Source organism: Lemur catta, chromosome 10, assembly GCF_020740605.2.
Source record: "Lemur catta isolate mLemCat1 chromosome 10, mLemCat1.pri, whole genome shotgun sequence".
In the NCBI taxonomy this organism is placed as follows: Eukaryota; Metazoa; Chordata; class Mammalia; order Primates; family Lemuridae; genus Lemur; species Lemur catta.
Genome location: NC_059137.1, coordinates 3,566,013 through 3,591,259, shown reverse-complemented (window position 1 = coordinate 3,591,259; position 25,247 = coordinate 3,566,013). Strand labels below are relative to the sequence as shown.

The following is a 25,247-nucleotide window of genomic DNA, read 5'->3' as shown; positions in this document are numbered from 1 at the left end:
GGTCTTAAGAATTAAAAATAAAATCCTAACCACCTCCCACCAACCGACTAAACAGACCCAAGACCCACTCTTGGCCAAGGGACCCCAGAGAAACCTTAAAAATTGAGTGTCTGGCCATGACGGGACGGGAGGTTGGACGTGCCCGGTCATACCCGTCCCTTTTGCAGTTCAGACACAGCAACCGACAGACATTAGAGATCACAAGACTGATGGAACGAGCCTTTTGTGGCAAAGTATAAAGAGGACCTAAGGCCATGTGAGGCCAGAGTTAAGTCACGCACCCCTACATTTAAAGAATAAACTATGTTCTAACTGCCACCAGGCTTCGCTTTTTCTCTAGCAGCTAAATAAGCCCTGGCCCGGCGATAGCGATATTGAAACAATTGCAGCTCCACCGCCAGACGCTGAACCCCCTCCCGGTTCCACAGCTTTGACTGCGCAAGAAACTGATTTTAGCAACTTTCTCCTGATAAGAGAGCGCTGACCGTGGGCTGGCTCTGGCTGGTTTCTGGAGGCTGCACAGTGTCTTCAAGTCCCTGCTTCACCTTTTGACATACAGGCCCTAATTTGAATGCATTTAAATATTAGTCTCTACTCCAAAGTAAATATAAGACACGTTTGTTCAATACACATGCTTTAGGACTCCGCTTTATAAATATTCATACTCCTCCTATGACCTGTTAAATATTAATATGTATACCTGGCCAACCCATTCAACATAAAAATTTCTGTTCTATGCTTCCTCTCTCAAAGTGCCTGCCTCCGGTTTGGGCTGGAGGTCCGCTTCCCAGCCTGCAGGTTGTGACCCTTTATAAGAAAGTTTTCTTTGAATTTATGAAGACCTCTTCTTTTTTATGGACAGTCTTAATACTTACAGCTTTGCAGAGAGCTTGATTTAGTAACACACTGTCCACCTGAGACTCTGCAGGGTGGACACACATTTGTTTATCCAGCAGCGACTCTGGGGATGTATTCCCGTGACACAGGGGCACTGTCAGGCCTGGACTTGCAGGGGCACCAGGAGACGGCTGCAGACACACAGGCAACCACCCCTCCTGGATAGCTCCTGTCCGCAGCCCCCTCCCACACGGGGAACCTGGGAACAGTGGGCCTTGGCCTCTTCCCTAAAAACAAACGGGGCAGCGTGGGGTTCAGAAGCAAGAGCTTTCAGGCCACAGGGCACACGGGCAGTTCGGGGGACGCACCCACCAGTGCATCCAGGTTTACGTCCAATCTGAGAAAACCAGGAACGTGCAAACGGGATCATTCTTCAACTGATTCTTACAGGTACCAAGCTATTGCTGGAAGCAGGAAAAGAGGAGGTTCAGGGACAACTTCAATCAGCATGAGAACAAAGGCTGGAGGAAGCCCCATTGTGCTCCAGGTAGGGTTCCACACTAATGGCCTGTTTTAACCTTGTCAGGAGGGCCCTGTGGTTACTTTAAACAAGCCTCCCCTGGTGGCGACAAAGCCCAACCCCTAGGGCATCAGTACAGGGCCATTCTGGGCCGTTTCAGAGTCCTCCCCACCAGGGACACACCATTCTCTTTACGGAAACCAAAAACGGACAAAGTATCCCGTAAAGAGGAAGGGAGGTCCCAGGGCGTTCTCCCTTGTAAGTGAATAACCCACGGTGCCCAGAGGCCGATAGGTCGAGTGCCAACTGCTTTGCCTGTCAATGGGATGCCCTACATGCGTGTATGTGAGGAACATGCTAACCAGAGCTGATGAGTGTTACGGGTGCCACGTCCCTCCACTGTGGGAGGCCGTCCTTCCTGGGGCGACAGTGGCTCTGGCCTGCAGTGATGTGTGGAGCGTTGTTGCGGAGGATGCGGGAAGACGGGGGAAGGTGTGAAGGGTCCTAGGTCTGGGGGATAGACAGGGGACGTGGCCTCCCTGCGGTGGGTGTGTGGGGCAGGGCACTAAACTCACTGCAGTCAAGGCTCTCGCCCACGAAGGCCCCAGAATGACAGGGTTCTCCTGCCAACACCCCGCACAGACTCTACTTGCAGACTCTGCAGAACACAAACTCCATAAACTGACTCACAGATAGTGGCTGATTTATTAGTATTAAAAAAAAACAGTTCTTATATACAAAACAAGCTGATTTTTCTTTTTGAGGGTTAAAAGCACTCTTTAAAAAATTAAAGCATGGATTACATGGAATTGTTTTTCCCAGAAGCACTTAAGTGAATGAATATGCCACAGTGACGATACCAAATGACAGCAAGAGGGCACTGGACAGTCACGGGGAGTACAGGGCCCGATTGTCACAGCTCCCAACCCCGGAGACACCGACTGTGGATGTTGGGTGGCACGTGCCCACATCTGGGTACAGAAGCAAATTACTGCTAAAACCCAGGTGCACAACGTGTGGGCAATTGTTTGTGTTGGAATGCCAACAAAATTCAGCTGCACAATAAGCGCTGTTCACAGCTAAATCAGGACGTTGACTCGTAAACTCAGGCAACCGATGACAGTTTGCTGGACAATCACAATGTAAACGTTGTGACCCATCAATGCCCGGCACAGCTTCTGTCCCTAGAGCAGCCATGGGCACCGAGGTGACCTCAGACCAGAAGGCACAGGATGTCAGGCAGCACTGCTCAGCCTAAGTGTGAGGCCCAGACGCCACTGCCTCCCGCCAAGCCTCAGTGTAGGGAAAGGTCCCTTCCTGTTCTGCCCCAGGGAGGGAGGTGCACAGAAAGCCACCAAAGCTTGGCTCTGTCGTCTGGGCATCCCTCGGACTGGGCTCCAGTTCCTGCAGGCAGCTATGGGAGGTTTGTTCCCAGTCACCAGGCTTTGCCTATCAGTCCCAAGGTGTTTGGGGACCAAAACTAACACAACTCTAAGCAATGCTTATTTGTGTGTATAAATCAAGAAAAGAGAAATTCAGAAACAGGATTAAAAATGAAGAACGGGAACTCCCATATAAAAAGAGGTTTATTTAGATGTTAGAATCATCTAGTGACTGAACAGACATTACCAACCGGGGCTCAGGGCCCAGCAGCAGAGCTACGGCTGCAGGGCTCTGCCCAGCTCTGCACACAGCGGGGCGGCCCAGCCCGCCTGCTGCTGGCCGTTGTGCTTCAAAACATTTTCCCAACTGAAGGCTGTGACTGCAGTTTTCAGAAGACAAGCTCTAGCCTCAAGGGACTGGGGTGGGGGGTCGTTTGTACAAAAAGTGCTGTCCAAGGAGCTTCCCAATAGATACCTTTGGGCATTTCAGTGTTTCTCAGGGAGGCGACCGCCGCCTTCCTCAGCTCGTCTTCCCAGCCAGCAAGCGTCACTCTCAGGGTCTCTCTGAACCAGGCTGTGATGGGAAGAACCAAATGTTTGCTAATCTAAGACTTATAAGCAGACCACAGAAAACTGCAGTTAGGAATGCCCTATAAAAGTCAATGACAATATTTTCCAAAAATATTTTTTACAGCACTTTAAATAATTTACAAAAACCTACAAAAATCAAATTTACCAGGACACATCTGTTAAATAAAAACATCGTTTCATGTTAGTGTACATATATACAGGGCTGTGTATACGGACTCTGTTCTGCCTTTGCTCCCAAGCGTCACCTAAGCCCACGCACAGATACACACACGTATTCACCGCTTTCCACAAATGCGACAAAACCCAGGAAGCTTACTCACAACTTGAGGGCTTTGCCCTTCACTACTGAGCGGCCACCACCATCCTCCATGGAGGTGTCGCTGAAGTCACTGGCGTCACTGCCCAGGGCCTCCTGGTCCTGGTCGTCCCTGTCCCTTTGTCGATACCTCAGGTCTAAAATGTTTTCCTCCGGGCCCGAGCTCCTCCTGTCGTGCAAAGCGAGCCCCGCCTGCGCCTTCCTGCAGGGCCAGGGCCCGCTGTCCTTCACCAGCAGGTGTGGGCTCCCGAACACGGGGCCGGGCCCAGTCTGGGCCTCCCTGAAGGCCGAAAAGGACGGGCCCTGTAGAGGCAGCCCCGGGTGGGGGCTGAAGAGGCTGGCGGGCTTGGCGCCCCAGGGCACACTCTTTCCAAAGTGGAAAAGCTGGGTGGACATCAGCGGGGAGAAGCCAGCAAAGGGCAGGCTGGGGGGGCCCTCAGGCCCCTTCTCTCTCTCACTCCCCAGAGCCCCTCTCCACACTGAGTCTCTGCCATCCGAGTTCAGCGCCCACGGGCTGGGCAGCCTGCTCTGGTGGGCAAAGTCGCTCCAAGGGAGGGTGAGGTCAGCCTGGGGCCAAGTGTCCCTCTCGGCTCCCGAGCTGGGCGTCAGGAGGCTCCGGCTCCCGTAACTCACATGAAAGGTCCCCCCGGCCCCTCCTGCCTCGGTGCCCACTTTGGCACAGCTGGGCAGCTGACCAAAAGCACTTTCGGCAGCAGCAGGCTCCGCCCCGCGCGGGCTCTGGTCTTTGTGGACATAAACATTTCTCCTACTCGCTGGAGATCCCTTGGCAGAGACATTTCCACCAGTGCCCCTGGGCGGCACCAAGTCACATCTGGCTGGAGCAGCAGGGCCCTTCCCACCCTGGCTGAAGAGGCTGGTTGCACTCTGGGCTCCAGCTCTCTCTGTGCCCCGCAGTCCTTGGGCTGGCTGGGGGGCCCCCTTGGCCCTCTGGCTCCGAGTGCACATGCCGGGCTGCAGGGCTGGCTCCTTCCTGCACGGCCCGTCTGGCCTGGCTGGGCCCCCTGTGCCGAGAGCAGTGGGGCCCTCTGCCTGAATTTCCAAACTGCTCACTGACTCCTTGGCCTTTTCTGCCAAAAACTTCCTAATCTCCAGTTCGATGCTATCATCGCTGTCCACGGAACTGCTGTCATCGGACGGGGAGCTGGGGCAGGGAGCTGGGCCCTGGTGCTCACCCGAGAGCAGAGTCCCTTCAGTGGCATTTCTCCTTAACTGGAAGGCCAGGGCCACCTCCTGGTCCCCAGCACTCTCCGGCTTGGCTCTCTCTGTCACACTGCCAAAGACGCTCAGAGGTTTGTTCACAGGGCTCTCTCCGCTGTCTCTCTTGGACTTGGAGAGGCAGCTTTTCAGCACTTGCGGGTTTTTGTCTTTCCAGTCTCTCCGGAACCCGCCTAGCTTATCTAAGAACTGCGTCTCGGTGGTGCTGAACCTCACCTTCTTCTTGCACACAGCCCTGGGGTCCTTGCACCTCTTCTTAAGCTTTCGCTTGGACCTTAACAAGTCTTTAATGGCTGTGTCGAGGTCCTCATCGCTGTCCAGTGAGCTGCTCTTGTCCTCAGAGCTCTCTTTTTCATCCATACCCTTCGTCTCGACTGTCTTGTGGTGGCCCTGTGGCACGTGTGCAGCACCGGGCGCCGTGGCCTGGCCTTCCCTCCCAGGGGCCTCACCTGCTTTGCCCTGGCTGGGCAGGTCTTGTCCACTGTAGCCGGGCTCCGCTTTCCCCCCGCTGTGGTCAGCATCCTGGCCACCCTCTTTCACCATGTCCCTCGTCTTCTTGGGTGTGGATGGCCTTAAGGTGTGGCCGCCACCTCTACGTTTCCTTCTGCAGCTCAGCGACAGGGCCGGTGTTTTAGGGACAGGGGCCCTGGGGCCACCAGTCTGGCCGTTGGGGCCTGGTGGCTCCAGCGGGCCCTGTGTGGCCTGAGGGCTGCTTTCGGCCCTGGCCAGCAAGCTCCCTGACTGCGCCTTGAGGGCCAGAAATGTCCGGATTTCCTGCTCTATGCTGTCATCACTGTCCACAGAGCTGCTGTCACCGCCAGAGCAGGAAGGCACGTTGGGGGAGTAGAAGAGTGGGCTCGCAGACAGTGACCTGTCGCCGCCCTCCACAGGGGCCGGCAGGATTGTCTTGGAAATGTCCAGGATCGCCTCGGCACACATCAGCTCAGCGGACGTGTCTGCCCGGCAAGAGGACCGTTCCACAAACTCGCTTCTGGAAGCTGTGCTTACGGTGGGGGGAGCTTTGGTTTCCTTCGGTAGCGTGGAGGGAGGGTCAGCATCCAGGCCCCCCGGGCTGGGGTCCGTAGGCTTTGTGGCCACTGGCTTCCTCTTGCTTGGTGTTTTCCTGTGGGTGTCGGGCAAGGCACTTTTCGTGGTGCTGCTTGGGCTGTCTGTGGGCGGGTCGGGCCTCTTTTCCTCCCGGCGCTGGGCTCTCGGAGGTGGGTCCCCGCCGGCCTCCTTCCTCGTCTTCTCCAGCTGGTATAGCTGGATGGCCGCCTCGATGCCGTCATCGCTGCTGGAGTCAGATGCCTCGGGCACCAGGGCCGCGCTCCTGACTCGCTTTCCCCGCCTCATGGCGCCAGTGTTCCTCTTAACCCTGCTTTTACTCTGTGTGGCTTCTGCAGGGCGGCAGGAGGCGGCTGCCTTGGGGGCTGCTGGCTTTGTGCTGCCCACGCTCTCTGGCCCGGCGGACACCTTAGACCTGAGGCTTCTGGGCTGTGGGTTCGCTTTGGCTAACCTGGGAGGTTTGCGGAAGACAAACTCCTTACAGGCTCCTGCCAGATCTTGCCGATGCGCCCCCTTAATGGTCAGCTCTTTGCTGGATTTAAATGGTGATTTGGCTGAATTTCCATTTGGATCTAGTATTTTATCCACAGACCCCTCACACTTTTGGGTTTCATGCTGTCTTTTCTCATTCAGAAACTGCTCTATTTCTGCTCTGATGCTCTGTTCAAAGGAGTCATCGCTGCTCACGCTAACAGGGGAGGCAGAGCCTTGGTCCTTGCTGGCTCCCCCGTGGATGCCAGGGACACCGCCTGAGCCAGGTGCAAGTTTTGGGGCACATAGGGCAGTTGGGGTGCTGCTGTGAGCAGGTTCTGGTTTGCATCTACTGCCCCCACCTGTGGCCCCAGAAGGCTGGGGCCCACCAGGCTGGGCCCCTCCGGACACGGGCTGTGTGGCTCCGCTCTTCGCCTTCAGATACTCCTGGATGGCCTCTTCGATGTCTCGGTCCACTGAATCGTCACTGTCCGAATCCAGGGCCAAGGCACCAAAGCCTGCAGCCTCCTCCTTCCCCATGGGGTCAAAATTAGTGGCAAGACCACAGGCAGCAAATGGAGGCTGCTCCTTGCACGTGGTGGGACTGGCGGCCAGCCTGGCGTCTCGGCATCTCTCTGCCTTCTGGCTTCTCGGCGGCGCGCGCTCATGGTTCATGCCCAGAGCAGCCTCGTCGCGCTGCAGCGAGCTGATGATCATCTGCACTTTGGCACTCACGGAAGCTCTCTCGACGCCCTCTTTTGACTCCGAGAAGCACCCGGGAAACCTAAAGCTCCCCGGTGGGCCAAAGGCCTCCCATTTGGACTGGAGAGTAACCACTGGAGGGGCGTTCATGAGAAACATTCTAGCAGACGGGGAGGGACGCACAGAGAGGCAATGCTTTCCTATGCTGCTGGTGTCACATCCTAGGAGGAGAGAAAGCACATGGGCGTGATGTGTCTAAGGAATCAGCTTGATCGTTAACACCGTGTGCAGCCACAGAGGAACAGCATGCTGGGGTTACGGAGTCGAGACAGCGGGTGAGAACCCACCATCCAGCTAGTTGGGCAAGTTACTCAGGCTTCCTGGGCCTCAGTTTACTCAGACATAAAAGGGCTAGTTTACTCCTTTCCACCCAGGGGTGCTGTACAGATTCAGTAAGGAAATGTCCCATGCCACCCAGCACTGTGTCCACACACCTGTCACCTCCCTGTCCCTGCCTGTCTTACTCTGAGCTTCCACCTTCTCTGTAAGAGGAGAACAGAGGTTTGATTTACCTCGAAAGGTTGCCAAGCAGTGCCCATGAGATGAAGTCTGCAAACGCTTCTTCGTAGGTTAAAAAGAACGGCTACTATGACTCCAGCATTGGCAAGACTTCGAGGGTAGGTTCATTCTTCAAACGACCAACAAGCTCCTGGAACAAAAAGTTGCATGATGTGAACAACTCAAATTATTTCCCCAAACATCTGAAAGACGTGTTTTTACTAAAGCCTTTTCATGTTAAAATGTGGAATGTATATTTGCCAGATGGTCTCACGGGGCCGTGGCATTATTTTTAGTTAACTAACATAGAAGTTGTCCCAAACACAGTCATTCATCCTGTGCTTCCGTATCACAGCCAGGTGTGGCTGTCTCAGCAGAACCGCTGGGCTGGTCTCGGGAACATTCTCAAGACCTGTTCACAAACAGGCCCTGTAGGCCAGGCCTGAGCACTGCCACTGCAGGAGGAACATAATGTACATGGCACATAGAAAAATATGTCATACAGCTGATAATTCTTAACATGTTGCTTGGATCCCCTCCCGCCTATCCCCCCAAATTGGAGTGGAAAGAAGTTCAAATGCAAGAGGAGAGCCCCGCAAGGCTATGGACACAGGAAACTGAAGTCCCCTCAGGAATAGTGAGGCTGCTGCCACCCTTGGGACCTCAGTGGGTGGGCCGCCACTGGCCTGTGTGCTTGCTTTGCTGCTGTTGCGGGTCCTTCTCTACCAGGAGTGTTCTTCACTTAACCCAGAGCTTCCTTTCTGGCAGGCACACAATCTGGTGTCAACATGCCACCCGGACACAGGTATGCCCAAACGGTGGAACCAGCAGTTAACCAGAGGGTGTGACAAATTCAGAAGCAAGCCATTTGCTATTACCAATTTGTGCTCTAAAAGTAAAACTAAGATAGAAGAATTTATTGCAATTACTTGAAATTCTCTTCGAATCCAGGTTCACTGTGATGTTCCAAATGCTGCAGGGATTAGGTCTTCATCGCTCCACTTACACACCAAGGCGTCCTTTGCCTGCTTTTTAAATAGACTTTCGACTATCAAAATTAAAGAGAATCACAGGCATCTAATTAGAGGCTGGAGCTGAAGTTCATATTTTTTTGGCAAGAAATATCATTAACTTAAGAGCTCAAAAGTAAATTTTGAAAGCACATAGTCTTATCCTGAGACCAAATATATTTAACCACAGCTAATTTACAGCTATCCTGGACAGCAGATCGGATGCTGAAACGATGGGGTGGGGGTGGGGTATGCGAAGCTCATCAGTTCTCAGAGTCAGGCAACTGGCCACCGCGGTGACTTCCTCCAGGAAGTCACCTGCAGTGGGGGGAGGGGTTCTTCCACTGGCTAGGGGACCCTGCCCACCTTAATTATTCAAATTGCCTCGGCAAAATTGCATGAGGCTTGGGCTGTGAAGAGCCTAAATCAAGACTATTAACTCTTTAAGCAGCGACACTACCTTAAAAGCAGGCCTGGGGCAAACAAGAACCGATTTTCACACTGGGTGGCAAAGCTGGGGGGAGGGAGCTCCCCTGAGGAATAACACTCTCATCTCCACTAAACACGTTTACAGCCTTTAAATGACTGCAGAGAGAGACTGGACTCCTAGTGAACAGTTTTCTCAACTGTCAAATTACTTAGCCAGAGAATGAGATTAAAAAATCGGAGGGAGTGTCCAGAGACAGATTGCGGCTTTGAAACAATCAACTACGTGAGGTGAATCATTCTGGAAAACTCCCCTAAACTGTATTAAATTGTGGGCTCACGCCAGGGGCTCAGGCTTTGTCAAACTGCCATCCTGCACCCGGAGAGCCGCCAGAATAAGGTCTTGAGAATGGCTGTGGGGACACCCAGCATCTGTATCCCAAAGCCACAAGGTGCTACAATTTAAGTGGTGGAGGGCACCTGGGCATCTTCTCAGTCTCCACACCAACCTCCTGGGGAGAACAAAACCACACTCAAACCCTTGTCACCTTAACAGCATGGTCACCTTCGAGAAATGCCCCCAGATACATTTCTCCATTTACCAAAAAGCGGTTCAACTCGTGTTCTTACCTCCCAGATGGGGGGTCCCCCCCAGGGTTAGGGGAGGCCAGGGTCTGCATGCCAGGGAGGAGGAGCAGCGGTCCAGGAGGGAGGCGGCAGCAGGAGGGCCCTCTCCAGCCAACCTGAAGTGGGCGTGGGCTAGAATTCAGTTCCTAGCCTGCCAGAAGCTGAGATTTTACAATATCACAAGCTTCCCCGGCAAAGCTGCAACGCCTTTCCTGTGTCTGCAGACTGGCAAGGTGAGACCCTCACAGCTGCCCCCGCTCTCACCTTCCACTCCTGAGCACGGGCTACTCACATCCTGGAGTGCGCGGGGGCGTTCACCCCAGCACCGGAGCAGCAACCTGGTCCTCGGCCAGGTGAGCGCGAATACCTCCCCGGGGAAGAGGTCAGACCTCCAAGCCCGTCTTCCGACCCCCGGCGCTATTTTTCTGGGATGCCCGGACTTGGGAGCTTGGGGCCTGGGAGCTCCGCGACCCTCCCGGAAGCTCCGCCTGGCGCAGGGCGTGAGCGACAGTGCAGAGACCCGCCAGGCCCTCGGCCTTCTCGAAGGGCAGCGGCCGCCCGAGAGCAGGCCGGAGGCTCCCCCGCCGCGGGCCCTCACCTGCGCCTCACCTGGGCCGGCGCACGTCCCGCCGGTGCTCGAGGAACGCGCGCGGAAGACAAGGCGTGCGCGGAGGCGGGAGCCGGGAAACGCCTCCGGAGACCGCGACCCCCTCCCGGGGCAGGGACCAGCCTCTGCGCAAGGCCGACCTGTCCCCGCCCGGCGCGGCGCCCCTTCCCCGGGGACCCCGTGTCGCCGGCCTGCCGCGGCCTGCACGGCGCACCGCCCCCGGCCCGGCCCCCTCCCGCGGCCGCTCACCTCCGCCTGGCCGGCCCGGCCCCGCCGCCCGCCGCGCCGGCCCCGCCCCGCGTCCCGGGGGAGGAGGCGGCGGGCCGGGGGCGGGCCGGGAGGCGGTGGGGCCGGCGCGCTCCGCCCTCGGCCCGGGCGCGGGGAAAGGGCCGCGGGGCGTCCGGCCGGGCCCCCGCCTCCCCGCGCGCCGCCGCCCCGCGCCCCGCGCCCGGGCTGCGCCGAGAGACGCGCGGGAGGGGCGGGGCGGGAGGCGGGGCGACCCCCCCCCCCGGGCCACCCCCTCCCCGCGACCTACCGGGCGCCGGCGGCGGCGGCCGCGCTCCGGAAGCCGTGCCCGGTGGCTGGGCATCATGGGAATGGCACGGCCGAGTTCCGGGGGAGGCGCGCGGCCCGGCCGGACCCCCGCCCGCGAGAGCGCGCCCACCTGCCGCCGCGCCGCCGAGGGCCCGAGCGCCCGCCCCGGGAGGCGGCCGAGGCTGCGCCCTGCCCGGGCCCCGCTCCCCGCTCCCGGCTCCCCGCTCGCCGCTCCCCGCAGCGCGTCTGGCCCGGGCCCCGCGGAGTTCGCGCCGCGGCCGGGCCCTCGGGGTGCAGCGGGTCCCCGGGGCCGGGAAGCTGGCCCCCGGGGGCGTGGCCGTGGGAAAGCGCCCGCAGGGCCGCGGGGCCAGGACGCGCCGCTCCGCCGAGGTGGAGCTCCTCGCCGGCAGCGGGCGCGGAGCTCGGGTGGAACCGGGCCTGCCCGCGCCCCCGAGAGTCCCCCCGAGTCCCCACGCTCACGTGCCGCCCCGGCCTTAGCGGCCTTTGGCTCCGGATTTGTTGATGCAAATGTGTGTCTGAGCTCCCTGCCTCACCCAAACTCAGAGGCAAGGGTCCTGGGGCTGAGAGTGGCGGGCCGCATGGGAAGCATGCCCATGGCCGGAGGCGGGGGGAACGCGGGTGAACAGGTGTGGGGGGAGGGGCGCTGTTTTCTAGGAACGTGCCCTGGGCCGTAGGTCAGGTTCTGTTTCTGTCTCTGCTGTTCACTGACCCTGTGACTTTGGAAATCTTTCCAGTTTTGTTTTTTTTTAAACAGTGGAGAGAGATGTGCCCAAGGCTGGTGGCATCCCAGGTGTTGCTCAGGATGCTGGGACCCGCAGGGAACAAGCCAGACATATCCCTGCCCCCCCTCGCCCACTGTGGCAGGGGCTGACCGCAGGCAGGACGCGGACCTGTTGGCCTCCTCGGCTTCTGATGCGGGGTGTCTGCTGAGGAACCGGGGCTTGGTTTCCTGTCTAGAAAGTGTCAGAGCCTTGGTAGGGTCAAAAACTGAGACTTCCTTTTTCTCCAGAGGGGAAGGGGGATGTTTATTTCCAGTCTTACCAGCCTGGGGAATTTGGGGGCCAACTTTGGGGTCAAGAAACCCATTAAAACATTATTTTAATGGCTTGGCTTTTTTTCAATAAACTTTTTTTTTCTCGTTATAAAGTAATACCCTTTCATTACCAAAATTTGGGGAAAATGATCTAATTAATAATGTAATCTCCCAGAGATATCAGTATTAATATTTTGGCATGTTTCTTCACGGTTTTTAAAGCAGTGGTGTGGCGAACATCTTTGGTGCTGTGTCCTTGGAGCTGCTCTGAGCATTTATTTCCTTAGGCTCAAGATCCCGACAGGAGAGTGTGGGGCCAAAGACCGTGACGCCTTTTGCCAAGATGCCCCCAGAAACGTGGGGCCAGTTTGCTGTCCTGCGCTGGCAGGTGAGTGTGCCTGTTTTCCGGACAGTCCGTGGTGGTGTCATGCCATTTTGTCTTTGGCAATCTGATAGGTAAAGCAAGGCTTTTCATCACTTCAGTTTTAACTTCTTTGACTACTGGTGATGTTGACCATAGTGTTATGATTGGCCATTTGGAAAATTGCCTGTATGGGTTCTTTGCCTGTTTTTTATTTTTCTATTGGGCTGTGTGTCTTTTCCCTGGATTCTAAGAGCTTTTTATATGAAGGTATTTGGCCCGTCTCTGCCATATACTCGTGTACATTGCATTTATTTTCCCCAGCTTGTCATTTTTCTTTTGATTTCGGATTTAGTTTTTTTATTTGTTTTGTTTTCTACACACAAGTTTTAAATTCTTCCGTAGCTAAGTCTATCAGGTTTTCTTTTATGATTTCTGGCTTTGGGATAAGGCCTGGGACAGCTTTTACCACTCTGAGATTTCATAAGCTTTCACCAGTTTAATGCCTGAATTTCAAAATAACGTGAGCCATCGGAGCCATGGAGGGATGTGACCTAAGGCTTTCTGTGGGATTCTGAGGCCAGTGTGTGTGGCGGGTAATAAACAGTCTCTCAAAAGGGAGAGCACTTTCTTTAGTTCTTTTTGAAGCTATTGACCTTCAGATGTTGGTTGCTTGATTTTTTTTTTTAACTTCTAGGAGGCCTCACTTGCGCCTTGTGAGGTCTTCCCTGGAGGAACAAGAAGAGGCATCTGTCTTTGTCAGAGCTCTCTGGTTGTGAGCTGGCTTTGGCGTTGGGGACTCCCCTCTGGTCGGGCTCCTAACCGTGCAGGTTCCGTGTCTCCCAGGATCAGCCCCCCAGGTTACCTTCCATCTGTCCTTACAGTAGACTCCTCTGCCACGGAGGAAGAGGGGGCTCCTAGCATCTTTCCACTCAGCCTGGGGCTAATGCTCCCAGGATGACAGTTGGTCACTCTGCTGTCTCTGGGTGGGAGGGCCATGGGGACAGGGACAAGGGCAGTGGGCTTGGCATCTTACATGAGGGGCTCTGGGGTCCTGTGCGGCCATTGCTTCCCTCTGGGCCTCTGTGTGGCCCCCTGTAAAGGGCACAGGGAGTCTGCTGGGGCCTCCTCGTGGTCCCTGTCCATGTGGAGTGGAGAGACTTCCGGGGAGAGGCGGCTGACGGCCCACTGGGGGCCAGCGTCTGTGCTAACGAGAAAGCAAGAGGTCCCTCTGTTCCTATTTTCCTTTCCCGAATTAACGACACTCTCATAATTAAAGAAACTCAAAGAAGGCACCATTTTCCCCCACACATGAGGAAGCTTGACAGTCCTGTGCAGGCACCCCAGACCCTGCTGGCAGGAGGACACCTCTGGGAGGCCATCCCTGCTGTGTCTGTTAAATGTAAATGCAGGTAACATTTGTGTAGTGACAGCACTTTTAGGAATTTGTTCTCACATTATGCTCATGCATTTGTCCGGGCACACTTTTAAAAAGCTGGGTGGGAGGGTGGCAGAATGACTGACCCCTTGACAGAATGCAGGCACAGATGTGGGGGTGCGGGGGTGTGTGTGTGTGCGGGTGGTCGCTGCTGGGGAGGAGCCGGGCAGGGGATAGGGGACGTTTTATTGTTTGTGTTGTCTTCCTTTATACTATTGACTTTTTTTTTTGAGACAAGGTCTTGCTCTGTTTCCTGGGCTAGAGTGCAGTGGTGTCATCATAGGTCACAGCCTCAAACTTCTAGGCTCAAGCCATCCTCCTGCCTCAGCCTCCTGAGTAGCTGGGACTACAGGCTAACTTTTTAATAGTTTGTAGACATGGACTGTCGCTATGTTGCCCAGGCTGGTCTCCAATTCCTGGGCCCAAGCCATCCTCCCACCTTGGTCTCCCAAAGAGCCAGGATTGCAGGCATCAGCCACTGTGCCCAGCTTACAGTGTTTAAATTTTTTAATCACGAGCTTTGCTCTCATATATCCGTAAATCAACTCATAAAAAACATTTAAGGGACATGGGTGAATATTCCTGAATGCAAATGCAGCCGCACACACACTCACCTGTGTGTGGGTGAGAGACTACCACCGATGGGGAGCTGGCGCCCTTCACCCGCAGCCCGGAAGGGGAGGCAGCCCGCTCTGCGGGTCCAGGGAACTCACTGATTCAATCTTTGGAAATTCTGTTTCTGCAAAACAATTTTTAAAGCCTTTTACCTCAGAAATGACTTCTTTGAATGGCCTTATTCAGTTTCATTTCTTGAGTGTTAGGTTCTTAGAATTTTCCTGGCATGAATTTTACCCAATTTATTACTTACAATTTCAGGGGACAACTTGACTTTATGGTGATCTATTTATAAGGTAGCATTTTAAGCTAGAGCAGAAAATAAGCCTCCTGAGACAGAATTATTCAGGAGGGCCCAGTGTGCATCATAAATGGAAAATGAGGACACATCACCTCAGATTTATTCAAGAAAGAGCAGGATACTTTCCAATTCAGGATCTGAGGGAAAAATGATTTTCTTGCTCTGATTCTTTGCAGAAAATAAATTGGGCAAAGGCCGTTGTTCTTATTAGACGTTTTTCCTGAGTTTGCTCCTGTCCTCAAACAGGAGGGCCTGGTGGAGCCTAGGTGTGAGGGGACTTGGGGAACACCTGGGGGGGGGTTGGGATGGGTGGGGCAGGATGGCTGGTCCCCTCTTCAAAGGCAGGAATAACATGACGTAGAGAGAAAAGGCAAAAGCAGCAACAGCCAGAGGAGGTGAGATGTCCCAAGACGCAGACCTGATCCCCTCCTCACAGACCTGAGAAGAGGCAGGTGGGGCTTGGGCACCCTCAGGACAGGACTGGGCAGGGGCAGCTGGGCTGTCACGTGGTCATAGCGGCAGCCTGAGCTAACCCCTGGGGGGCTCTGGAGCAGGGGCAGCCCCTCAGATGGCCCGTTGAGGAGAGGGGCTGGGCCTTTACACCCCTGCACGGCCACTGGACGTGGGCTGCCCCTGGGGGGAGGTGACCTTGGCCCAGGAGTGTCCTTTGGGCCGGGGCAGGGGTCTCAGCTGTACCCTGGCAGCAGGCTGCACTCCTGGCAGAGGGGACCACCAAGTGTCCCTGCTTTGAGGGAGGCTGGGGCAGCTGCCCGGTGTCCACCACAAACCATCCGGGACTCTTGTGTTTGAAGCAGCTCCTGGAATCTTTGACTTCAGAAACTGCCAGGAGCTCGCTGCCTCCGTACTTCAGTTAACTTGTTAAATCTTATTAAGAAATTTTATCCAAACTGTATTGGGTAGAAGGGGCTGCTGAAAATGTGTCAGAAATCATAAGACTTTAAGACTTAGCTATAAAAATCTGAAGTAGAATTTTAACAATCAGGATTAAAATGATGGCCAATGTGAAGGAGAAAATAGATTCTGGCAAAACTTCCCACGGGGAAGTTTCCACACTCTTGGTAAAGGAATGTGGCTCAGAGCGAAAACGAGAAAGTTCACACTTTTTCTTGGGTCTCAAAAATTTCCCCTAGATCCATGGAAATTATTCTATTTCAGTTAGCATTTGGCAGAAAGAAGAGGGAAGCTAATGCACATTCTCTGAATTTTGGAAAGGCAATATAGGACATTTTATATTTTTGCATCAAAGTCTACTTGTGTCCTGAATCACCTTATTCTGAGAAACGGGGAGGTAGAGGGCATCTCAAAGCTTGGTGGAGATTTACAGTTTTTTTGTACAGCCATTCGCGTGGCTCCGTGAGAGAAAAGTGGGGATGCACGGAGGGCTGGACCTCCCGTGCCCTCAAAGGCCGCCTCAGGGCGAAGGCGGCGAAGGATGACCCTTGGAGAAGGATGACCCTCGGAGAAGGATGACCCTCGGAGAAGGATGACCCTCGGAGCCGGCCCATCGAGTGCCCAGGCCCCTCTGCACTCCAGAAGGCGCAGTCTCACTTCGAACCGAGGCGACCCTCAGAGGTGCTCCCCACCGCAGCCCTGTGGCATTGCCCCGAGACATGCCTGGGCAGTGTCACGAACGGGCAGATGGGAAAGGAGGTGGCGAGGTCTGCTGTCCCTGTTCCCGGCACCCTCAGAGCTTGGAGGCCAGGGCCACACTGGGGAGGGAGGGAGGTGGCGAGGGGCTTTTGTGTGTGGCCAGCACCACGCTGCATCTTAGGGCCGGCTCCCTTTGCCGCTCTCAGCGACCCTCGGGGTCTGTCCGCTGATGTGGGGTCCGGTGTGGGGGGAGACCCCTTTCCTATGGCAGCTCGCCCTGCCAAGTGCGGGGACGGCCAGAAACCGAGGGTGACGGAGTAACTGAGGGAGTAGGAGCCTGAGGAGGGGATGGGTTTGTTTTTCCTCCCTTGAATCAGAAAGTCAGATGCAGCTTTTCCCTGGGAGTTTGGCTTTTGATTTTCCTCTTTTAGAGGTTTTGATTAGCGTGTTTTGTTTCACTCCCCGGAGTGTGACCCATGAGTGTGCCTGGCCTTCAGACCTGGGTAGTGCGGTGTGGTTGCCCACGTGCCGACCTGCCCCGACCCCAGGGTGGGGGGCAGAACCCAGGATGAGCTGCCCCTGCCAGGCCCTGTGGCGATGGCGCGTGCCTGGGAAGGGCTGGTGTGGGGCACGGAGGTGAAACCCTTGGAGACAAAGCCCTAACCCTAACCCTAACCCTAATCCTCTGCTCCTTCCGTAGCAGCAACTGCAGAACTTAACACCTACATTCCTAACCTAAGGCCGGCGGTTTGCTCAGTCACACTACTGAAAGGCAGAGGGAGGTTGACAGTAAGATGGATATAAACCCGACACATGGCTCTTTTCTTAGCATGGTGGAAGCCGGGTTAAAGAACTTTGACTCCTGAGGCTTTTATCCAAGTAACTGAGCTGGGTGACCAGCCATCTGGTTAACAGTTGGACAGAGGTGACCTTTCCCTGTGCTCGTGTAATCCCCTCACAGACAGCCTGAGAATGCTCTGGATCACTTCCACGACGCACCAGCACAGTAGGGACTTTGTGTTTTCTGTTCTGCTCAGCATGCAAGGGGACATTCAGGGAAATGAATGTTAGGACAGCAGACAGGCTCAGGGGCGGATCCTCTGGGTGGGGGGAAAGAGGGCAGCAGCTGGTCAGGCCTTGGGGGGTCCCAGGCCACTGCTGTTATGTGTAGCCTCTGTCACCAAGGATAAGAAAGGACGGGAGTGCAGTACAAACTCAGCTAAGCAGCCACCCCTGCTCTTAAAGACTGGAGCAGAATGTGCTGGCATGATTGAGGTCTCCACGGCGACAGGGCCATGGCCAGGCATGGTGAGGGGTGCGGTGACCGCTGTCAACAGAAAAAAGCCAAACTGTAAAATAATTTTAAAGAGATTTATTCTGAGCTAAATCTGAGGACCATGACCTGGAGCCATGGCCAAGAGGCCTTGAGCAAGTGCACTCGCTGTGGCTAGGTTACAGTTTGGTTTTATACATTTCAGGGAGACAGGTTATAGGTAAAGTCATAAATCAATACCTGAGAGTCATACATTGGTTTAGTCCGAAAAGGTGGGCCATCTCGAAGTGGGGGCTTACAGGTTATAGCTGGGTTTAAAGATTCTTTGGCTTGTAATTGGTTAAAGACATGAAGCTTTGTCTAAAGGCTTGGAATGTTTTAGCATAGTTGCTGTTTATCAGAGATAAGCCACCGGACATAGATTTGTTGTGTAAATTGAGGGCCTGTAGGTTTGTTTTGCATACCCTTAGGCTCATTAATGGGTTACAAAGGATGTCCCCAAGAAGGGAGGGGGGCATGATGAGGCATTCTGACCGCCCTCCTCCTGGCAGGCAATTTAGTTTTAGGATATTCCTTTGTCCATGAGGGGATCCGTTCAGTCAGCCGGTGTGGGGGTGAGCCTTAACATTTTATTTTAGTTCACAACGTGAACGAGCTCCTCCATGCATGGCCCCTGCTCTGACAGCCTCCTTGTGCCCCTGGCCTACGGAAGAAGAGGCAACAACTCTACCCTAAATCTTGAAGGAGAGACCAAGGGCATTTAACGGTGATGCCAAAGAGAGAAAGTACGTTTTACAACTGGTTTCTGCTCTGAGAATTTTCCCTGATATCTTTGGCTGAGCCACTGGAAAAGAACAAAGTGCTGTTTAAAATCTTACACTTAGGACTTGGAGAACAAAAGAGGTCTCTTTGTGAGTCTGCTAGATCTTCTTAAGACCCCAAAGCTGGTCTTGATATCTGCAGAGAGAGTAACTTTAAGCGTTGTCTGAAGACCGTTGCCTGGGGGCTCTAGGGTGGAACCAGGAACAGGGTATTTGTGATTGAAATGGGTGGGGCATGTGTTGTAAAAATTCCCCCAAAGAATCCAGCCAGAACTGACTGGAAAAGCGGGCCTTGGTCCTTCGGGCTCCCCTCAGGGAGATGACACCCTCAGGGAGATGACACCCTGTGCAACAAAGTCCATTCGGCCCAAGGTCAAGGGAGACCAGTGAAACCTTAGCGTGGGCCGGGTGCCGGGTGTGGTGGTCAAGCCTGGAATCCTAGCACTCTGGGAGGCGGAGGTGGGAGGATCGCTCAAGGTCAGGAGTTCTAGACCAGCCTGAGCAAGAGCGACACCCTGTCTCTACTAAAAATAGAAAGAAATTAGCCGGACCACTAAAAATATAGACAAAAAATTAGCCAGGCATGGTGGCGCATGCCTGTAGTCCCAGCTACTTGGGAGGCTGAGGCAGGAGGATTGCTTGAGCCCAGGAGTTTGAGGTTGCTGTGAGTGAGGCTGACACCACAGCACTCTAGCCGGGGCAACAGAGTGAGACTCTGTCTCAAAAAAATAAAAAATAAAAAAATTAAAAAAAAAAGAACCCTTAGCGTGGAGGAAAGCACTGCACCATCCCTGAACACTCCCAAGATTGCTTCAGAGCCTTCTGAGAACCAGCCCCACAGGGTCGCCGAGATGGGGAGAGGAAGCAGCGTGGGGTGCAGAGGACCCCACCTGGCCCTTAAGGCTGAAAGACCTGAAGAGTGAACAGTTACGGGGAGCAGGGACCAGCTATTCCACCCAGAGCCCCTCAAGTAAGCAGAGGAAAACAGGCCTGCTCTTCAAGGGGGAGAAGGAAACTTCTCGGGGACTGTCCAAGCACCGATGCCTGTTCCTGGGCTGGAGAGAAGACAGAGCTGCGTCTTGGGCTGCCTGTCCCTGGGGACCCAGAGGCCCTGGGCTCTGGTCAGGCTGATGGCAGAGCGAGCTGCATTCACAATGTCCTGCCTCAGACCCAGGACTCTTAGCCTGCCTTAGTAAGAACTGTAAAAATTTCATAAATATACTGCAGTCTCTATCCTGACATGACCTAGTTTTCCTGGCCACTGGTATCGAGACTCAGTTGAAGGCCTCAAGTGGAGAGAATAACATGGCACCCGAGGCCTTCATTTGGGGAAAGGTTGAAGCAGGGGTCCCCTTTCCCCAGGGGTCCTCTGTCCTGGAGCGGGTGCTAAGGGCTCCTCTGGCCTCCTTCCTCCTCTGGAGAGGCAGGCTGTGATGCCCTCCTGCTGGCCACTGAAAAATAAATAAAAATTAACGAGTAAATCTTGAAGAGGTTCCCCCCATGCCAGAGGTGGGACCGCTTGAGCTTCCGTGAGGATAGTAATTGCAGTCCACGGAAACCCACGGATACATTTAAGTCTATGAGTTCACCGTGATTTTAAAAAAAAAAAAAAAAGCCCTGAAGCGAAGTGATCACTTTTGGAGGCTAACAGAAACGTCGACCTAAAGGAAGAAGTTGCGGCAACATTAATGCAGAGAGTTTATTTGGACCAAGGCTGAGGACAAGCACAGCTGCTGCTCTGAGCAGTTAAAGGGATATTTTTAAGGACAAGATGGGGAGGTTTAGGAAGGCGGTCTCAGCCTGTTCATGTAGAAATACCGTGAGTTAAGAGGAACAAGCTGAGGGATAATTGGCTAAATTCCATAGTGCTTCTTGGAATCATCATTATCAGTTTGCGATTAATGACAGAAAGCAGATCAGTGGCTGTTTAGAGCTGGCCGTGGGAGGAGGGTAAGGAGGGGATTGATGACAGAGCAGCAGGTCTGAAGTTTTGGGGGGATGGGAGTGTTCTAATCTCCACTATGAGAAGGTCACACGCAGTCCACAGCGCGAGACACGTGGTCTCCTCTATTTGCTCTTGGTGCGTGTCCCCCCATCCCAGGTTGCCTAAACCAGGACCTTTGAGACCCTCCCCCATGAAGCCCGGTAGACCATCCAACCCAGAGGGACCTTGCTTCCTGTCCTTTTGTGACCTTCAGAAACCACAAACTCTAGGCGTTCCTGGGCAGTCCTGACCTCTTGGATTAGGCCATTCTTGTGCTGGTAGGACACAAGTCCCTAGAAACATCCCAGAATATTGGGTCCAAGTGCCCATGCTCTTAGACGTATTGTTCAGAGAGCACCACCCCTAGAATATGCCATTGGGAGGGGCAGGGCCCATCCAGCCATCCTGTGCAGATGAAAAAACAGAGGCTCAGGAAGAGGAGATCCAGCCGGTCCCCAAGCCCAGGCAGCTGTTTCTCGCGGCTTCCCTCTCACGTGTTCCTCCCGAGCACCTGCCATGCCAGGCAGGCCCTGCCCGGTGCTGGCGGTGGCAAGTCAGCAAGACCCAGCCTGGCCCACTGGAGTTCTCTGTCCCGCGGGGGAGCCGGGCCAGGAAGCAGGAAGAGCCCAGGGAGAAGCAGCCGGCGGGCGAGGAGGCTTCCTGGCCCCAACCCGGAGGAGACTCCCTCCTCCTTGCCAGACAGTAAAGCAATTAATTGGTTCTTTTTACAAGGCTCAGGGAGACTGGGACTCCAGGAGACAGATGGTGCTTAAAAGGGCTTTTCAGCAGAGTCTCTTTCATTCCTATTCCAGAAAGTACCAAGTGATAATTGGATATTAGCCGTGCTGGCTTTTCAGCTCTCTGCTGAGGAACTTTCTTCTTTAAACTGTTCCGAAAGCCCCAAACCCTGAGCTCTCCCCACCGCCTTCTCTCCCACGACCGTCTTAGAGACGTTGACGTCGACAAGAGAGGACTCACGCATGAGCAGGACACAAGCTGGTGACCATGTCCCCCTCGTCTGATAGCAGTACTGCGAAGTGGCAAGTGGTGGCATTTCTCACATTGCCGAGAAAGATGTGAACATTCTGAGGACATTCCAGGCTTCCATAGCCCTGCTGGGGTTTGTCATGTGATCTCTCGGGGAGGGCGGCTCAGCCTTTCTGAAGGAACCACGTTCTCCCCGTGGAGGTGCCTCCATCCCCACCCTGCACCCGGTCCCCACCCTGCACCCAATCTCCACCCTGCGCCCAGTCCCCACCCTGCGCCCAGTCCCCACCCCGCACCCAGTCCCCACCTCACACCACATCCCCACCCTGCACAGCAAGGCCCCCTGGTTTAAATTCTCCAGCGAGTGTTTATAAGGGGGCTAATGAGGGGACGATTTACCAAGCAGGGGGTGGGGATAGGAGAACCAGTGGGTGGGGGCTGTCAGCACCTCCAGCCTGAGTGGTGAGGTGGCTCCGCAAGTCAGGGCCCTGCAGGGCTGGGGAGGTGGATGACCTCCTTCCTCCCTCCCACCCTCTCATCTCCTGCCAGGGACCCCAAGGGCTGATCTCAGCCAGAGGCCAGAGGTCAGGGAACCCAGGGGCACGGGGTGGGGAAGAGAGGACAGTGGATGCAGGATGCAGGGGAGACATCCTGTGGAACGTGGTCCATGTGCTCCAGCAGGGGATAAGCCCTTTGAAGATGGGCTGTGACCCAGGTGTATTTGGGGCAGGAGTGACATGTTCTTGTGTGTATTCTAGAAAGGTTGACTGGCAGCTGTGGTGACAGAAGTGGACACAAGTCAATTGGGAGACCACCAGGGTCATTCAGGAGAAGCGGGGTGTCACATTTGGGTATGGAGAGGGTAGGCAGGAGGGATGGGGAGGAAGGGGACCTAGGGGCCTGCTGATTGACTGATTTGGGAGAATGAGGGAGGAGAAAGCACACAAAGCTGTCTGAGCAGGCTCAAATGACAGGGAGTTTGCCGTTTTGGGATGCAGGGCTGTCTCCCAGAGGGGGCCCGAGGGTTGCCTGTGCGGCATCTGGGGCAGAGGGTAGTGGGAGCTTCCATCCGAGGTGGATTTCACTGCTTTTCTGGGCCAGTCTCCTAGGACTCTGGTCCAGAGACCAGCTTCTCTTGAGGGCCCACAGGCAGCAGACAGAACACAGCCACCAGATTTTGTTGCACCCCAAATGCTTGGCTCCAGGCCCCCCCCCAGCTCTGTTTCTGATGCTTAAGCTCAGTTGAGGGGAGGAGTTCGGCTGGCATGGATAATCTTTGTGAGCTGGACTCCCAAGTCACAGCTGGCACACCAGTGTGTGGTTTTGTGTCCTTGGGTCAGATGTCTGCTAGAATTAGCCGTGCTCAGCGGTGTAGGATGGGCAGGGGGTGGAGAGGCCAACTTCCAGAAGGAGGAGTGGGAGTGTCTGTCAAGAAAAGAGTTAGCCACTTGGGAACTAAGAATAAGTTGCTTGTTACATGCCCAATAATTAAAACGAATAAATCAATAAATCAATAAGTAAGGTGCCTGGGACTGAAAATGGCCCCAATGGAACCAGCCCTCTCTCCTCCAACAGTCACCGTTCCTACTGAGGCACGCCCATCCATACTGTCACCTAAGCCAGAAACCTGGGTTGGGGGCAGATTGCTGCTGAGAACAGCAGAAGAACAGCCCAGCTGAGCACAGCCCAAGTTGCTGACTTAGAGAATGATGAGCAAATGAAGTGGTTGTCTCTCAGCTGGGATCTTAGCTGGGGCTCTGGGCCAGAACACCTCCGCAAGACGCCTCCCTGGGCCCTCAGCTTCCTCACGGCATTGTGACTGAGCTCTGAGGGCAAGCACTTTCTGAGAGAGTCAGAGGGAGGCAGCACCACCTTTTTGATCCAGCCTGAGATGTCATGCAGCATCAGTGCCACTGGATTCTAGTCCTTGAGGCAGATAATACGACCTGCCAAGTTCCATGAAAGGGAATTAAACTCCGTCTCTTCATGGGGAGTGGCAAGGTCCTGGAACACCTTGAAACAGAAATGTTGTCGTGGCCATTTTTGGAAAACACCATCTGCTGTACTCCTTGTAGTCAAAGATTGCACTCTGCAGGATGTCAGAGCTTGGAAATTTTTTGAGGCTTTCTTTATGGCTCATTTAATTTTTGTAAATGCTCTGGGTGAATTTGAGAAGAAAATGCACTCTGCAGTTGTTAGTAGGAATAAAATCTCAGTTGATTTTGTTGGCCATGTTGTTCAAATATTCTATATCTATACTATTTTTCTGTCTGCTTGTTCTGGTTCATTACTGACAGAGAACATATTAAAATTTTCCACGATTGTGGATTTGTCTATTTTTTTAAAATTTGCTTTATGTATTTTGAGGCTATTGAGGCTATTTTATTAGGTACATAAAAATTTAGAATTGTTATATATTTTTGATAAATTGATGGTTTTGTCAATGTGAGGTGTTTTCTTTCTTTTTTTTTTTTTTTGAGACAAGGTCTTGCTCTGTCACTCCGGCTAGAGTGCAGTGGCATCATCACAGGTCACTGCAACCTCAAACTCCTGGGCTCAAGCGATCCTCCTGCCTCCCAAGTAGCTGGGACTACAGGCCTGCACCACTGCGCCTGGCTAATTTTTCTATTTTTTTTTTTGTAGAGATGGGTTCTCACTGTGTTGCTCAGGCTGGTCTTGAACTCCTGAGCTCAAGTGATCCTCCCACTTTGGCCTCCCAGAGTGCTAGGATTACAGGCATGAGCCACTACACTGGGTCTGAAGTGTTTTTCTCTATCACTTTAGAATTGTTATATTAACATATTCTCTATAAATTCATGATTTTATCCATGTGAAATGTTTTTGTTTATCTCAAATAATGTTTTTTGCTTTAGAGTTTATTTTTCTAATATTAATATAACTATACCGACTTTCTTTCAGTTAGTGTTTACATGCTATCTTTTCCTATTCTTTTAATTTTTCAGTATACTTAAGCTTTAGGTTTATTTCCTATAAAGAGTATATAGCTTCTCCTACCCCACAACCCATCTGATAATTTATGTATCGGCTATTATTTTCTGTTAGCACTTTTGAGAGATCATTTCATTGTATTCTGGTTTGTAGGCAAACTATTGTTTATTTCTTTGGCTGCTTAAGATTTTATTATAGGGGTGTTTTTTAGTGATTATACTATAGTGAACGTCTAACTGTAGATTTTTTTATTCTCTTTAGGATTGGTAAGTCTTCTTGAATCTACAGACTGATGTCTTTCACCAATGTTGCAAATTTCTCAACGATTACCTCTTCAAACGCTGCCCTTCCATTCTCTCCTCCCCTTCTGGAACCCCAGGGAAATGTGTGTTGGGCTTTTCACTCTGTGCTCCATGCATCTTCATTCTCTTCTGTATTTTCTATACTTTTGATTTATACATTCAATATTCACCTATATTTGCCTAAATATTTTTATTTTCATTTTTCTTCATTTCTTCCTCCTCCATTTGAGATCATATTTAGCTGTGTTATTTAAGAACGTTGGGATTTTGTGTTTGTGTTGCTTGCATTGTATATAATTAACTTTGGTTCTCTTTTTCTTTATATATTCTCTATTAGCAAACAACAGTGAGCAATGATAAAATTAGCATCTTTGCTCTCCCTCTCCTTTAACACCCAATTTTAGTTGCTTTTTTTCTGATTTTCCAATATACTACTGACTATTTATTTTCAATCTTTTCTAGTAATTTTTTTGGTGTATTTCTTGTGCATAGCAAAGAGTTGGGTTTTGCTTTTTGATCTGAAAATCTGAAAGTATGTTTCTTTTAATACATGAGTTAAGTACATTTATATTTTTAGTTCTGTTTCTTATTTAAATATTTAATTGGCAAATAAAGACTGTATATATTCAAGGTGTATGACATGATTTGATATATGTGTATATGTGTAAT

At 53.1% G+C, this 25,247-nt stretch overlaps 1 protein-coding gene and 1 long non-coding RNA gene across 10 annotated transcripts; one reads left to right on the top strand and one right to left on the bottom strand.

The window, feature by feature from the left end:
• Positions 1-2,925: 2,925 nt before the first annotated feature.
• On the bottom strand, positions 2,926-11,504 carry PPP1R26 (protein phosphatase 1 regulatory subunit 26). 7 transcript variants are annotated; one of them, XM_045562745.1, is made up of 6 exons: positions 11,363-11,504; positions 9,745-9,857; positions 8,608-8,726; positions 7,693-7,829; positions 3,651-7,341; positions 2,926-3,313 (listed from the first exon to the last, which is right to left on the bottom strand). In XM_045562745.1, the coding sequence occupies exons 5-6, from the start codon at positions 7,277-7,279 to the stop codon at positions 3,226-3,228; spliced, it is 3,717 nt and encodes a 1,238-aa protein (XP_045418701.1). In that variant the 5' UTR covers positions 7,280-7,341; positions 7,693-7,829; positions 8,608-8,726; positions 9,745-9,857; positions 11,363-11,504; the 3' UTR covers positions 2,926-3,225. The 7 variants fall into 7 exon arrangements, 6 of the variants coding, with proteins under 6 accessions (XP_045418701.1, XP_045418702.1, XP_045418699.1 ...); XM_045562746.1 differs by lacking the exon at positions 11,363-11,504 and adding an exon at positions 10,884-10,908; XM_045562743.1 differs by lacking the exon at positions 11,363-11,504 and adding an exon at positions 10,598-10,624.
• LOC123646091 lies at positions 11,230-23,670 on the top strand. Of its 3 annotated transcripts, none has more exons than XR_006737791.1 (4): positions 11,230-11,877; positions 12,224-12,324; positions 21,153-21,528; positions 22,086-23,670. It is a non-coding gene; the product is annotated as an uncharacterized LOC123646091 (long non-coding RNA). The 3 variants fall into 3 exon arrangements; XR_006737792.1 differs by having other exon boundaries at positions 12,162-12,324; XR_006737790.1 differs by lacking the exons at positions 21,153-21,528; positions 22,086-23,670 and adding an exon at positions 12,995-13,958 and having other exon boundaries at positions 12,159-12,324.
• The last annotated feature ends 1,577 nt before the right edge of the window (positions 23,671-25,247 follow it).

Bases quoted from the DNA above. Each gene is read 5' to 3' on its own strand.
- PPP1R26 (XM_045562745.1), bottom strand. From the start codon at position 7,279: ATGTTTCTCATGAACGCCCCTCCAGTGGTTACTCTCCAGTCCAAATGG. The intron at 3,314-3,650 runs GTGAGTAAGCTT...TTCCCATCACAG, and splicing joins AAGGGCAAAGCCCTCAAGTT to CCTGGTTCAGAGAGACCCTG.